Below are 16,595 nucleotides of genomic sequence, written 5' to 3'. Positions count from 1 at the left end.
GTACAGAGGCAGCCCCACATAGAGCACATTGCAGTAATCAAGTCTGGAGGTTACCAGCAAGTGTACTGCTGTTTTGAGACCATGAACCTCAAGAAACGGATGCATCTTGCGTATCAACCGAAGCTGATAGAAAGCGATTCTGGCCACTGCCTCAACCTGCTTAACCAGGGAAAGGTGTGGATCCAGAAGCACTCCCAGACTGTGTACCTGTTCCTTCTGAGGAAGTGTGACCCCATCTAGAACAGGTAGATCAATATCGCCTCCCGAGTGACGGCCCCGCACAATAAGTACCTCTGTCTTGTCTGGATTCAGTCTCAGTTTGTTATCCCTCGTCCAGCCCATTACTACTTCCAAGCAGGCATTCAGGGAGGATATGCCTTCTCCTGATGATGTTGACATGGAGAAATAGATTTGGGTGTCATCAGCATACTGATAACACCCTGCACCAAATCTCCAGAGGATCTCTCCCAACGGTTTCATGTAGGTATTAAAAAGCATTGGATACAGTATGGAGCCCTGAGGGACCCCATATAAAAGCTCAGATTTTGAAGAGCAACAGTCTCCAAGAGACACCATCTGGAATCTGCCAGAAAGGTAGGAGCGGAACCACTGCAAAGCAGTGCCTCCCACCCCCAACTCACTCAGACATTCCAGAAGGATACTATGGTCGATAATATTGAAAGCCACCAAGAGGTCCAAAAGGACCAACAGAGTTACACTTCCTCTGTCAAGTCCCAATTGGAGATCACCCATCAGGCCGATCAAGGCAGTCTTCACCCCATAGCCTGTCTGAAAACCAATTTGAAATGGGTCAAGATAATCAGTTTCCTCCAAGACTGCCTGGAGCTGGGAGGCCACCACCCTCTCAATCACCTTGCCCAACCATGGGAGGTTGGAGACAGGCCTGTAGCTATTAAACTCCAAGGGGTCCAAGGTAGGCTTCTTAAGAATAGGTCTAATAATTGTCTTCTTTAAACTAGGAGGCATCCTGCCCTCCCTCAGAGAGGTATTTATAATTGCCACCAGGCTCTCCACCACAACCCCCTTGCCAGATAGTATAAGCCACGTTGGGCAAGGATCAAGCAGACAGGTGGTAGGACACACCGTTCCGAGCAGCCTGTCCACATCCTCAGGAGTCCCAAACTGAAATTGATCCAGTCTAACCACACATGAGGAGTTGCTGGATATCTCTGCATCTGACACTGCGATAACTGTGGAGTCTAAATCTAGATCTAGATAGACCCGAATACGAGAGACCTTGTCCACAAAAAAACTCATTAGAAGCATCACAGTGGGCAACTGATGGTTCCAAATTCGGATTCAGGGGAGTAGGGGGCCCTACTAGTCCCCTCACAAACCTGAATAGCTCCGCTGGACGAGAGCCTGCGGAAGCAATACGGGCAGAAAAGAAACACTTCTTTGCTGCACACATATAGCCAGAGCATAGATCTTTAAATGTACTCTATGTCACAATCTGTGGACATGTGGACAATAAGCCACTCTGCCTATTTAGGAGCCTGTGTTCTGCCTCCTTCTGGCTGTGATGGGATGGAGAGGCTTGGGACATTTATCTGTCTCTTGCTCTGAGCTCCCAAGAGCCAAGAACACCAGCTGCTTCACATTAATTTGTTTTTATTGATTACATTTTTATTTCACCCTTTCATCTCTAGATTGCATCAAATTCATCTATTTATTTATTCACATGTTTATACTGTCTTTCATCTAAACTCCATTTACAGATAGTGGCTGGCACGATACACAAGGCTAAGGGCAAGAGGAGGGTATTGTGCTGCCACTGCTGTAGACATGGAAGCAGCAGTGCCACTAGGGAGGACACCAGTCAGCCAGTGAGGGTATAGTAAAATATAAGAATAATCACAATGGTAGTCTGAAACACCAGAGAGCTGTTGTCAGTCAGAATAGACAATACTGAGCAAGATAGACCAATAGTCTGACTTGATATAAGGCAGCTTCCTGTGTTTCTGTACCTGTAGTGCCTAGGTGGTACTTGCCTAGGTGGTATGTATGTACATATGTATACAGTATATGTATTCATTCATTCATTCATTCATTATATTTGTATACTGCCCACTACCATAGTCTCTAGGTATGTTCTAATAGGAACATAGGCAGCTGCCATATACTGAGTCAGATGATTGGTCCATCTCGCTCTGTATTGTCTACCCAGACTGGCAGCAGCTTCTCCAAGGTTGCAGGCAGGAATCTCTCTCAGCCCTATCTTGGAGATGCCAGGGAGAGAACTTGGAACCTCAGATGCTCTTCCCAGAGCGCCCCCATCCTCTAAGGGGAATATCTTACAGTGCTCACATGTGGTTTCCCATTCAAATGCAACTAGGGCAGACCCTGCTTAGCAAAGGGGACAAGTCACGCTTGCTACCACAAGACCAGTCTCCTCTGCTTCTCTACTCCCTACTGCTCCTCCTTGTTGCTGTCACGGCCCTTTCTGACCAAGTGAGCAGTGACAGGCATGCTAGACATCAAAAAATTTCAGCCAGCATTAGTCAAACAAGCCAAACATCCAGTAAAAGTTTAATTGATTTTATTATCATCCAGCATGTAGATTAACTCACATATCAGAAGTACTGTTTCACAGAGAAAGTAGTAAAACTTGTGAGGTTGATGATGAATTCTTCCAGACTGATGATGGCTGGAGCTTGGACTCATTAGTAGAGGTATGTACAAATCAAATTTTGCAATTTTGCGAATTGAATCAAGTTCTAATTGAATCCAGCTCAAATTGAGTTGCAAAAGCTCAAATTGATTTGTCAAAAACATCCAAATTGGCCAGATGTCTCGATGAATCAACCTCGAATCACTCAAATCTATTTGAGTGATTCAAGCACCATTTTGAGGCCCTTTTTTCCAGGGAGAGTTGGAAAAACAGGCCTCAAAATGGCGCTGCTTTTCCAGGGAGAACTGATCTACCAATTGGAATAGACCAGGTAAACCAGTTCTCCAAGGCAGGCAGACGTGCTGTGTCCAGAGTGGAGGGCTGGTCTAGCTGTCGATCCCAATTGGTAAACCAGCTCTCCCTGGGCAAATGGGCATCAAAATGGCGCTCAAATTACCTGAATCGATTTGGGGGTGATTCCTTCAACCCTGAATTAGGCCCTTTATTTTGAGGGCAATTCAGTTTGATTTTGAATTGCCCCTGATTCGATTGCCCTGATTCAACCTGAATTGATTTGAGGTCAAATCGATTGCACATCTCTACTCATTAGGTAAAAGAACAATAGTTCAGCGGTACTGTTAGGATTGGTAGGGAGAAGGCAAATACAAAGGCAAAAGAAGCACCAGCATCTCATTGGTTCCTGACTGAGACAGACCTGGCCAAATGATTCTGTATATGTTGATTACTAGACTCCTCTAACCGTTCTCTGCTTATATGCTCAGAATAGCTTCTGGTTAATTCTATGACACATAGACTAAGTCATTCTGCTAGAGTTACATAAACCAACAGGAAGACTAACAATATTAACATGGCTTGTGACTTTGCATGCATACTAAACCTGTGATGCTGTTAAGGCAGTGCAACAGAAGTAAAGAGAAAGAGCAGCACCCTCCATTCAGGTTACACCCCCACATACCCCCTTCTCTCTAGGCAGTAGTGCAAATTGCTTCCAGAGAGAGAGAGAAAATGAATGGGCAGCAATGAAAGTAACAAGGAGCTGGTGGTCTCAGTCATGGAGGGCTGCCCACAGAGGCCACCCTCAAAACCTAGAGTCCATTAGTATAACTGATATGGCAATCCTCCTTGTTTAAGCACATCAAATATAGTAAAGGAAGATATTATTTTATTATTTGTATAACCTTCAGAATACAAAGCCTATGTTGCATTTGACGCTAAACAAAAAAGTACTTGTATAATATTAAGCAGTGTGCCTCTGAAGAAATACACACATGGATCTGTTTGCATCCTGTAATTGATAGCTGAAGCAGCGATGTGGTAGCAAGCATGACTCGTCTATTGGCTAAGTAGGGTCTGCCCTGGTTGCATATGAAAGAGAGACTAGAAGTGTGAGCCCTGTAAGATATTCCCCTCAGGGGATGGAGCTGCTCTGGGAAGAACATCTACGTTCCAAGTTCCTTACCTGGCGTCTCCAAGATAGGGCTGAGAGAGATTCCTGCCTGCAACCTTAGAGAAGCCATCGCCAGTCTGTGTAGACAATACTGAACGAGATGGATCTATGATCTGACTCAGTATATGGCAGCTTCCTATGTTCCTAAAGCTGAAATCTAAAAGGAAGACAAACCTGTCTGCTTGGTCCATAAAACAGGTAGAAAAATGGTAGAATTCCTTGGGGATTTTACACATCCCTCATTCATGACTGCCTTCAGATAAGAGGGGTGGCTATTGTTTAGGTGCAGGTTTTGTAATCCTTAAGGGAAAAAGAGTTTAAGCATGCACACAACTTCTACCATCATTGCTTGCTAAACCTAAAGGCAATACTTTTATTCTTCAGAGTCTTTGCCTGCAAAGTCTTTAATTTGCTTTATCATTTGCAGCGTTCTAAACATGTTCAGTTTTGATAAACACGAAATGTTTAAACTGCTTAAAGGGAAAGCTCCCTCCCCCACGCTGCTGAATGATGCTGGAAAAGTTTAAACTGCTTAAAGGGAAAGTTCGCTCTCTCTCCCCACCCTCCCGCTCCCACCCCCACTCTGCTGAATGATGCTTGAGCACCACTTCCCACTGTGAAGGTCAATCACTAGAGTTAATATGAAATAAACCCTTATTAAAACATACTTAGAGAGAGTTAGTGCTGTCTCAGGCTTGGTCCTTCTACTCTCACTGGAATGTAAACAAATCAGTATGCCTGCCCCTTGATCTCATTTCTGTACAGATCAGAGACTGGGCACCATGTCACAAGCTAGAAAATAAAGCTGGATCATCTCCAGAGTTCATGAATTCATAAATGCAAGCAGGCTAGAAGAACTAATCCGGTTTAAAAATCTATATTGTAACTGCTGAAAGCTTACTTGATGTGACTTCCTTGTTGCAGAAACAGGTTTTCTAAGTTGTATCTTTGGTTTTAAAAAGACTAGTGCAGCTTTCAAGTGGTAGTTTTTAAAATACCACTCTGTTAGAATTTAGGCTCATAAGTCACAAGTCACAATTTATTTGGTGCTAGATAAGATCTTAAAAACACATACTAAGATCAGACACACATGCTTGGAAGCAGCATGATTCAGTCCTCCTATCTATCTATCTATCTATCTATCTATCTATCTATCTATCTAACTAATAGACCGCCCAAACTTTTGTCTCTGTTGTTAAACTGTGGTTAAACTGTTTTAACCTTTTATATTTGTTTTGTTTTTATATCACTCTTAACTGCCCAGAGAAGAGAGCTGGTCTTGTGGTACCAAGCATGACTTGTCCCCTTAGCTAAGCAGGGCCCACCCTGGTTGCATATGAATGGGAGACAAGAAGTGTGAGCATGGTAAGATATTCCCCTCAGAGGATGGAGCCACTCTGGGAAGAGCAGAAGGTTTCAAAGTTCCCTCCCTGGCTTCTCCAAGATAGGGCTGAGAGAAATTCCTGCCTGCAACCTTGGAGAAGCTGCTTCCAGTCTGTGAAGACAAAACTGAGCTAGATAGACTAATGCTCTGACTCAGTATATGGCAGCTTCCTATGTTCCTAGAATCAGATAACACTTTCAGGCATGGTAGACCTCTGAATTGATGGTGGACCCTTCGTAGGTCTTGATACTATTTCATGAAGAAGTGCCAGGCTTTCAGAGAAGCAAGCAAACCTTCCCCTGCTTCAGACTTTTACTTTGAAAATATATGTTCAGATAACAGAAATAATATTTAGTTGCAGCCTCCCTTGGTAACCAGTATCTCCCTGATCCTCTAAAGTGCCCTCTCTAGATATGGTCATGTTGACATTTTTAAGACAGCACATCCCGCTCCTCTAAAGAGTCACTCTTTAGTCACTCCTCTGAAGAGTCACATGAAATGGTGGAGTTTTGGCTCAGACACCCTGTAATATACAATTCAACATTTCTCTCCCCGAGCACTGTAACTGGAAGGGAGATGAACCAAGTGCAGCATGCTTGGAGCAGCTGAAAGCCCAAGGCACTGCACGTTAATCACATCACTACTCTCTTCCTCTTTTAGCATTATTGAAATATGGCATATTACCAAATTCGATCAAGATTCGATCAGCAACAGAGAAAAGTGTAAACAGCCATCCAATCATTGAATGGAGTTGGAAACAGTCTGCTACTGTATCAGACAATGCCAATTCTAGCTATTTTGGATCAAAAAATATTGTGTCAGGTAATGCCAGTATTAGTGGTTGTGCATCAAAAATGATATGATGCAAAATGCTGCCTATATGAGCTATAGGAATCAGATCCAATTATTGTTCCAATTCAATGCACAACCCTAATCTCTGGCCATGTCCACACATAGTGAGGGACCGAAGTTGGAGGGATACTTACCATTATGTCCAAACCCAGCCAACTCTGGTCCCATTGGCAGCAGGACCTGAGGTTGTGCTAACAAGATTCCAGTTTAAACCCTAGGTTTGGAGTGAATTTCGCTGATCCAGACAAATGATCCAGAGAGCCTCCTTTTCATTCAAATGTAGCACTGGAGGCTGCATTTGGCCGAATTGGATTTGAGGGAGGAAGCTCCTCCCACCCTCCCTGACTGGCTGTGTGGGCTGTCCTTCTGTAAAGAAGGAAGCCCACACAGCCAGCTTACACAGCCAAGAAATTGTGACAGGTCTTGCCAACCACAATCCAAGTATCCATAGTTGGCCAGGAGTTTTTTTAAAGTGATTTGGGGGGTCTGCTATTTTGGGAGGTTCAGAGGTTCAATCGGCTCATTGCTCTTGGTGACCCTTGCTGACCTTGCTGTCCCTTGCCAATTTAAAATACCTTTGAATGATTTGGGGGGGGGGTGTTTCAAAAAATTTCAAGAGGTTTGATCTGCTCATTCTTCTTGGTGACTCTTGATTATATTACAGGATTCTTAAAGCTTGGTTTTTAAAAAAAATTTCCTTTGTTTTTAGGGGGGGGTTGAAGTTGTGGTTCCCTGAACCCCCTGTTTCCCATAGACTTTAATGCCTTGACAACCGCGAATTTGCCAACAGTGAGGTTATGCAAGAACAGAGTTCTAGTGGTTGGTGTCAGATGACTGTACATGTGAATGTGGACTCTTTCTTCTTTGTTATTTGGGCCATTGGCAGTATGCTTTTTTATCTGATCCTATTCTAACATTCTTTTCTATTCTAACCTATTCTAACATTCTTTTCATATTCACCACTAAGGTGCCAACATTTTGCACTTTGCTGAGGAGTAAAGTCAGGACACTTCAGCATCTTTCGCTTGCATAAGGCATTTTCATTCTAACAACCCATACTGTTTTTACTGTAACATCAGACTCATTTTTAAATTCTGCAAAATACTTCAGCTTTTATAGTTTATTATAAAGGCAAACTATTTCCCCCCTCAAGAAACCTTATTAGGGAGTTATCTGGCTTTGCTGGCAAACTGGTTTGCTTATGTTGGAAGATGCTTATTGACTTTTACTACACACATTAAGAAGGCTATTTTTGCTGTTTACACAAAGTGTGTAGTTAGATGATATTTTCCCTGAGATTGCCAAAGAACCAATATCTAAATTAAATTTGATTGCCTTGCATGTCTAAATTAAAAAAGAAAAGGAAGCAGTGCCTTTAGGAACAGAAAAAGGGCAAACAATTCAAACTAGCTGTTTAGTAGCTTCCGAATTCAGGGTACAAGCACAGGAGTCACTGGTTCCAAGAAAGAACAAAAGCTCTTTTGCGCAAGACAAGATCATGAAAAACTCTTTCCATGAAAAATAACAATGCTGCCCCTCCCCAAAGGCTTCTCCACTTTTTATCAATAGAGTACTTGTATTTGCTTTTGATAGAGAAACAAAATTTTGTTTCCGAATACTCCTGCAAATATGCTCTGTATACTGATGGATTTACTTATTTGTATAAGTGAGACCAGTGATGTTTGTTTTTGATTTTCTTTTTACACTTTGGCAGTGACTTGTTTAGGATACAGAAGCAACACAAGAGATTGCAGAAATTTAATTATACAGCCCTTTACAACCAAAATAGTTCCTAGATAAGAGAATGCATGAGAAGGAAGCTCTCTGTTTTATAGACGTGCTTGACAACAAAGCAGAATTTCTCCATTAAAATGTTTTCACCTCTACACAAAGGTATGCTACTTTGGGCTCATCTTATGCCTAATTCAGTATGTCCAATTTCCCCCCTCTACTTCCCATTATGAATGTTCTGGTTCATTGTCACACAGCTCAGTTCTATGCCCTTCAATCCTTTCATCACTCTTTTATTTTTCATGTTGAAGCTGAAATTTAAAATGACATGAAAGAGCTGCTTTTCCAAAACAATTGCTTCATGGCAAAAGGACTGTAAACACAGAAATCTAAATGTGAAAGAACACCAGACCCACTTTCCTACCACCAGGGACTACAAAATTGTTTTATGGAATATATATTTTTATCGACTTTTTCTATAATGAATTGACCACATTTTAATGACTCTGGCTGGTATCCAGGCTAACAAAGCACCAGTGCTGCAGGACAAGCACCAGTGGTGTTGCACCAATGAGTTCCAGACTAACTGTGCACTGGATGCTTGCACTGGGGAGGCGATTTTCATCATCGCAGCTACCCTTCCCCTGGAAGCACTCTGTGCTTACCCAAAAAATATGTCATTGAGGGCTGTGGAGCCCTCAGTGACATATTTTTGGGTGGCACAGATAGCTTCCAGGGGAAAGGGAACTTGTTGAAATTTGCTCCCTGCTGCATGAGCTGAAATAGTTAAACTGTTCAGGAACACTGGTAGCACCAGTGCTTCATTAGTCTGGATGTCAGCCACTGTTTCTATTCCAATGGGTAGGCATCCCTTTCTAGAAAAAGGAATATATGCCACTGATGTGACCTTTTCCCCCCTAGGGCAAATCAAGAGTCACAGAAGCAGCTCTATGGTTGGTGGGGCCGTGTTAGTCTCAATTGTGGTGATAAAACCTCTGACACTAATTAGCTCAGCTAGTATGGTACCACAGATCATTCACAAACACCCTATGTGCGTGAAAAGCAAAGTTTTCTGCATCTGTGAAGAAAAGGAATACTGCTAGTTTGGCTAGGGAATTAAAGGCTCATAGGGGTCTTATTGACTGGAGTAACTTTGTGGGGCTTGCCGAAGCCTGGCAAGTTTGGGATGCTAAGAGACAGGTAGCTCCAGGGGGAAGATGAAGGAAGAAAGATTGCCAGGGATTAAGAAAGAAGACACCAAAGGGTAATTGGACTTGAAGAAAAGGGCACGGACAAGGAGGCATGATGAGGGTGGAGGGGCTCTGAAGAAATGCTCAATGCTCAGGAGGGGTCATATGCTATGTTTGTGCTGCAACTTTGTGACCCAGCACCCCTAAGGGTCGGTAAGGCTAGAGTCAGGAAGAAAGGGACTGAAGGTGCTGTCTTGGTTTGAAATAACCAGTCAGTTAGTTGTGACTTCCAGTGAAAGGGTTAACTATTTTTTTTAAGTTACGTAAAACTCTACTTTGAACGGCAATGAAGTAATCTATAAACTGGCACATTTTCACCAAGGAGGCTTGGTTTGTTTGGTTAATGCATTTGTGTTCTTCCTTCCTTCAAGAAGTTCATACTTGTTTCAAATAACGGTGTGAGATCAGTTTAGCTGAGTGATAGTCTGCAGCCATTTAGTAAGCTTCATAAGTGAATGACTCTGCTACGATGCAACCATTCTATTTTATGAAATATTACATCATTACCCACTAGGGGTTCTTACTGTGTTCCAGTGCAAATCCCTTCAGGTTGTGAAAATGCTTAATTATCATTCTTGACAGCTTGACATTTGTACATGTATAGAATAAGAAATTTTGTGAATGTAAATTGATTTAATAGCAATGTTAATATTAATCCTAAATAGCCAACTTGTAAACTGAAGTTCAGTGTACAGTTAACACAGCATACTTTAACCATAAACCCAATAGTGAAAGAGCTGGGTGCTAGTTACCTTCAGCTGAAACACCACTGCTAAAAATAAATAAATCACTTGTTCATTAACACACACACACACACACACACCCCTCAAACTAATTTAGCCCATAATTCATTTTAGGTGAATGAGAGAGGATCAGAGTATTTCACTAAACCATTTCTTTAGCTCCTGGATCAGTTATAGTTGTGCCAGGGTAGGCATATCGCCCCCAGTGCAGAAAGTATTAAATCAGTTCATACAATACAATCCTTTGTGCACTCAAATGGTTTTAATCCAGAATTGGAAACTAAGCTTTTATACAAAAAAGATGAAGAAGAAGAAAAAACCCACAAAAACCCTCGGTTTCTGTGCTTAATGCTGCCTGCTGCCCAAAAGGCTTTGGAGCTGCTATGAAACAATAATAGAACTGCCTATTCAGAAGGCAAACACTTCCAAAATAAATAAAAATAAAACAAGAAACAGATGGCTTTTAGCAAATAAGGAACAAAGACTAAGGAGACTAAAAAGCAAGTTTTATTTTGTGAAACTGACTGTTCTCATTTTTCATTCTCAGTTGTCTCAACCTGAGATATTATATAGTAGAGTATATATAATCTTATACAGTATTGCAATGAGAAGCAATAATGAGACAAGTAAATATGGGCTAAAAGCATAAAATGCATGGCAATTGTATTAGCTTGATCAAACATGGCATAACAAACACAGGCATTGTCTATGCAGCTGGATGCCATGTGGACTAGCTGTAGATCCTTCCCACTGGGATCTGGCTAGAAGCTTCCTGCTGCAAATTATAGCCATTTAGGCCTAGCCCAAGAATTTCATCCAAGAGCAGCAACATGGCAAAAACCTGGCCATTTGACTGCAATTTGCCCAAGTCCTCTCACCAAAGGTGTGCCGCTTGAGGCCATTCCAAACCCCAAGCAAGCACCATCCACTAACCCACTGCTCCTTCAAATGTCCCAAGCCCCACCCCACAGCCTACTAGACCAGCTTACTTCATGTCATCAAGCTACCTTGCCAAGTTGTGCAAATACAAATACAGAACATAATCAACTAAACTTTGGAAAAACCTTGATGAGGGTGAACATCCCTCTATGCAATGCCAAGCAGAATGAAGATAAAAATTCTCCTTTGGCCCCCTTAAAGAGAGACCAGTCAAGCCTGAAAAGTGACCCTAAGAAAGTGAGTGAGAGCACATTTGAGATCTAACTAAAATGGCCACCCCATGTATACCACCTGATCTTGCCTCTCATGATGAAATCATCACAAAGGCCCTAGACACACACACTGCACCCAATTCCATAATTCTATTGAATAAGCTGTGTATCTCCCATTGCCCTCACCGCAAAACATCTCCGTCCAGCAATTGCTGAGGAGGCCTCATTCTCATTGCAGATCAGAGGAAGGCAATGTCCTAGTGCAGTGTGTATGTTGGAATGGAACTTTGCAAACCACAGTTCATCCATGATCTACTTTAGTCTTGCCAATGACATTTTTTAAAACCTATCTATACATTTATGTATTTAAGAAAGAGTTTCCGAGATTGCGTCATACTCTGGCATGACCAAGAAACACAGCCACAGGTGTGGCTATGCAGGCAGACGGACTTTGATTCTCAGTAGTCAGAATAACCAGGAGCATGAAGCAGGTTTTCCTGGTTTGCATCCTTTTACTTCCATAAAAACGAAGGTCTACCTCTCATTCTATGGGTAAAAGTAGCTCTGCATCAGGATCTGCAGGATTCCAAGTAGAACAAGCAATGTTATTCCCATCCTGAAGGCAGTTCCTGGGTTACTGCAGGAAGGCAATGATTCATGCTTTCCCATCCTGAAAACCAGAGACCATGTTTGAGATGGGAGAGAAGGCGGTAATGCAGAGCACATTCCTTTTACTTAAAGTGTTTTGTCTGGAAAAAGGTATTCTGCATACACTGAAGGAAAAGGAGTTAGGGCCAGCCAGATTTACAAGACAAGGGGGCTATTCACATGTGCAGGCAAAACTGGGTGTGTGTGAACCACCAGGAGCCATGCTGCTCCTGGCAGTGGTGTGGTGGCAAACCTACTTAGGGAGCCCGCCACTTAGCCCAGGTTTGGGGTGTGAGGGTGCCCAGAAGCCGGGCTAATGGATCGTGTGTTGGTGCTCCATGCGGCACCTACATGTGAGTAGGCTCCTGTCCAGTGTCGGGAGGCTTCCCATAATGTGCTGTGCACTTGCGTTGTGCATTATGGAAGTTCTGGGTGCCTCCCAGCCCCAGAAACTCTCTACTGCAGGCAGGAGCTGGCCATCATCTGGGTGAGCAATCCACTCACCCAGCAAGGGAGAAACGATTGTCTGCAGGGGAGGTAAGCATTTCGAAGCTTCCTTCCCTCGCCCCTTTTGAGCCCTTTCTTCGATTGTGAGAAAGGGTTCTAAGTCAGGTCCCAGCCTTTGATTTGCATGAGGCAATGGTCTCATTGATGAATGGGAGGAATAGGTAAAGGACTGGCTAGGTAGCTAACTTGGATGAGTCTTTAGCTGATAGGAGTCAGGCTATTGGTTCAAGAAATCAAGCACTGCTTAACCTGACTACAGCAGCACTCTACAATCTCAAGCAGCAGTCTTTCTCAGTCCTACCCTTGAGACCTTTTCACTGTCTGGACCTGCTAGAGACTGAATCTCTGACTTGGTGGAAGAGCACATGCTTTATGTGCACAATGTAAAGATGGGAATGTAAATCTTGTTTCAGTTCACAATTGGGGTTAGAAAAGAGGAGACTTAAAGAAAAACTTGCATTATACTGGGCAGAAGTCAACGTGGTATCCATTGTATCTGCCATTATGAGAGTGGGGAGAGTGCCAGTTTTTGTGAAAACTCAAGGCTAAGGAGTTGCACAAAGTTGTAGTCCACAATTTGTGAATTTTCATATTGAGCCACTGATGAAGACTGAATGAAGCTCTAAATGCATCTGACCAACAACCGAACATTGGCAAACAGTTGTTACTTGCTTTAAAACTTACTATTTTGTGTATCACTGGTTGACATACCACACAATCCATCTGCCTTGGAAGGAAGTGTTGGTGCAGGACAGCAAAATTTTTCAAATGGAGTTGCATGATAGAGGGCCTTTATTTCCAATGACCCTCTATTGTGCAACCCCATTTGCAGAATGTTGTGTTCTTGCACAAGAGCACTCTTGTGCAACTGTGCAAACAAGGCAGACAGAGCGCTGCACAGTATGTCAGTCAGTAAACTTCAGGTTTCTTTTACATATTAAATACTGCACATTATATTTCAATGAGTGATTTTTTGGGGCGGGGGGGTCATGTATATTTGGGATATTTTATCAGCTGACACCAATATTTTTAAACTTTACCTAAAGTATATAATTCTGTCCTGGTTTTGAGGGCTGTGCATATTGGGAAAGACCCATCTGAAATCCTAGATTACATACAGACAATACAAGCGTGTTTATTGCAATATGCCAGATATATGTTTCTGTTGAACAAAGAAGACCTCAAATATACTGTCATTTAATCGACTTTTATTCAAAAAAAAGATATTTCTAACAAGCTAACAATACTTGCCTAACTACATGAGGTAGTACATGTAGCGAAACAAAGGGCAGAAAATATTTGCATGTATGTATGAAGAATATCAGTATCAATAATATTTTGGAAGGAATTATAAAGTCAATGACAAAACCCAAAAATACAAAAACATAATATTTATCAGTTTTACAGTCTTACGCTTTTCATAGAAAGATTGATACAGTCACCATTATATGTTTTTCTAATATACCACAATAGGTTTGAAATAATGCACAGGTCTATTTGCCATAGATGAAATTAAATGAAATGGTGGGAGAATGTATTGGATACTACTCTCTGGCACTGTGTCCTGCCCTGCAGGAATATATACCAGATGAAGAAATCAAGGGTATTTGGGGCCTGTATTATCCATTTTTGACAGTGCAATTTCACTATTCAATGATACCACATATGACAACAAAACTACCAAAGGCTTCAGTTCTAAAAAGAAGCATCTGTTTAGATGTAATTCTAATAACTGACTTACTGGAGCTAAATGAATTAGTCTGATGTACCTCCATTCTATGCGTTTTCTCAAATGTAAATCCCACTTATGCCTTACCAGTCTGTAAAATGAAATGCTTAATTTTAAAAATATTTTACTCTTTATTATGCATATGGCTGCTTAGCAAGCACAAATTTAGCAGCATTTAGTAATGATTTACCTTTTAAAGGACTGTGTAAACAATACAAATTGTCCATAACAATTAATGAATTTAAAAAACTATAGTTTGCATTCCAAGATTTGTTCTAACTGAATTTTTAAAAATAGGTTGAGGGGGAAATTATATAAAACTGGCAAAATATTTCAATTCTCTTGAGTTTACATGATTATCATAATATATTTTTCTAATAATAAGTGTTCACTGCTTCAGGGCATCAGTTATATATTTTTTAGTTTATCAGCAATGAAAAATTATATATACAGTGGATATAAAAATCTATCATAGATATAACTTTACAGTTAATGTTAGTGGCATACATAAAACACTGTGATAATAATGTCTTCATTTAAAAAAATGTGGAACATTTATGAGCTTTGAATGATCTGCATAGGAATAAATGCTAAGAAAATATAGCAATATTTAACACAGGATTCAAAAGAAGTTATTTATCATCATACTTTCTCACGCACATTTTTGTCCCATGTTTAACTTTACAGATATTTTCTTATTAAGATTTACATGCAGCTAAACTCCTTTTCAATTAGAAAACAGTATATATCTTCTGTACAGCAATATTACATCTTTATACAAAATTCTGAAAGTATATTAAATGACATTTTCTTTCTCTTCTTCCAAGCATTGTGCCATCATTTTTACAGTTTACTGGTGGCTTTCAGACCACAGCAAACACTCTGAATGCCTTATTTCCTGGGGGATTCTGTAAACTGCAGAAGGAAAATAAAGGAATATTAAAAAAAATTTCACACCAGTTAGTTTATATTGGCTAACATCTTAACTATGGAATCATAATCGTGATGAGAAGATGCACTCTCTCCACAGAGAGTTTTCCTAGCTGCACAGCATGGAGCATGGCTGTGTAGCTATCAGGGACATAGGGGTGGCATAGGGCATTTCTGTGGAAGCAAATAGGAGAAAATGGCCCACCCCACCCTTCACACTGCAGTACTCTGGAAGTTTCTGCAGCATGGCTGCATTTTTCCAGTGTGGTGACACTCCTTTAGTTGGGATGTCAGCCAAGGTTCTTTACATTTTGCTTTATACCTTTCTGAAAATATTCCATTTTGAAATGAAGCAATGTACATTCTCCTTTTGTCCACTGGCATAATATCAACAAAGCCCCCTTCATTGCGAATTACTCCAGCATGTACGGCTGTCCGGCAAATACTAGACACCTGAAGGAAAGAACATTAGAAGAATGTAGGTATACAACAGAGTATTGCAGATCAATTCTTCTCTATCATTGTCAATTCCTTATTTAACAAACACTTCTAGGCAACAATACTGTTCATTGATTTCAGTGAGCATGATAAGCATATAGTCAGATATCTCCCATTTAAATCAATGGAAGACTGAAAACTGTTTTACTCCAGCCAAAACCAGAAAAATGTTAGAATCCTATTGAAATTAAGGGGGAAAGATAATTGGAATTTCAAGTTACTTAAGTTCTACTTATCCATTCATCCTTATATATGAAGGCTGGCATTATACGCAGCTTTTCAGAGCTGCAACGCTGCACTCCAGGGCTGCTAAGAAACTTGAAATCAAGCCCTGATTCTGTTCTGAAAGTGAATGTGGAGGCAGCATTTCTGCAGGTTTTCCCATTGTTATGAATGGGGACCTCCACTGAAACTCTGCTTCTGCATCCACCCTGAGAGTGTCAGGGCTTGCTTTGAAGTCGACAGCAGCCCCAGGGCACAGCATTACAAAGCCATGACACTGTGCATCATATACACCAGAATAAGTATTTGCAAAGAAATCTTTATTATTTCAAAAACATTGTGCCTGTTCTTAAACAGTGCACTGGTGCCAGTATGTTTCCAGATGAAATATAAAGCACTGGTTATCACCTTTAAAGCCTGAATAGCTTAGGCTTGAGTTACTTGAGAGAACGCCTTTCCCTGCAAGATCTCCACCACTCATTAAGATTGATGGCACAGTCTTCAGGTGCCACAAATTCACCTGGTGGCAACCTGAAATCGGGCTTTCTCAGTTGTTGCCCATAGGTTGTGGAATGCACTCCTCATGAATATAGGAGTCTTAACATCTTTGGAGGCCTTCAGGAGAGCCCTAAAGACCCATCTTTTCAGCTTGGCTTTTAATAATGTTTAATTGCTTTTAAATAGGTTTTTAAATGAGTTTTATGTTAATTTTAATTGCTTTTATTTTTTGTTTATGTTAAAAAAAATAAATGTTGCCATTTTAAATATTCTGTATGTTAACAGCCCTGAGCCATTCTGGAATGGGCAGTGTGGTGTACTGGTTAGAGTGCTGGACTAGGACTGGGGAGAC

The 16,595-nt window shown here is 41.2% G+C and overlaps 1 protein-coding gene across 2 annotated transcripts in view; it reads right to left on the bottom strand.

Annotated features, from left to right (window-relative positions):
* Window positions 1-13,554: 13,554 nt before the first annotated feature.
* The window catches only part of CRISPLD1 (cysteine rich secretory protein LCCL domain containing 1), a 53,908-nt gene continuing 50,867 nt past the window's right edge, over window positions 13,555-16,595 (bottom strand). For both annotated transcript variants that reach the window (XM_053247698.1, XM_053247699.1), the window contains exons 14-15: window positions 15,348-15,478; window positions 13,555-15,010 (exon numbers count right to left, since the gene is read on the bottom strand). In XM_053247698.1, the coding sequence (XP_053103673.1) occupies window positions 14,959-15,010; window positions 15,348-15,478 (183 nt within the window). In that variant the 3' untranslated portion in view covers window positions 13,555-14,958. The remainder of the gene's footprint in view (window positions 15,011-15,347; window positions 15,479-16,595) is intronic.

The sequence above is a fragment of the Hemicordylus capensis genome, chromosome 4, assembly GCF_027244095.1.
Source record: "Hemicordylus capensis ecotype Gifberg chromosome 4, rHemCap1.1.pri, whole genome shotgun sequence".
Classification (NCBI taxonomy): Eukaryota; Metazoa; Chordata; class Lepidosauria; order Squamata; family Cordylidae; genus Hemicordylus; species Hemicordylus capensis.
This window is presented reverse-complemented; position numbering and strand designations above follow the sequence as displayed.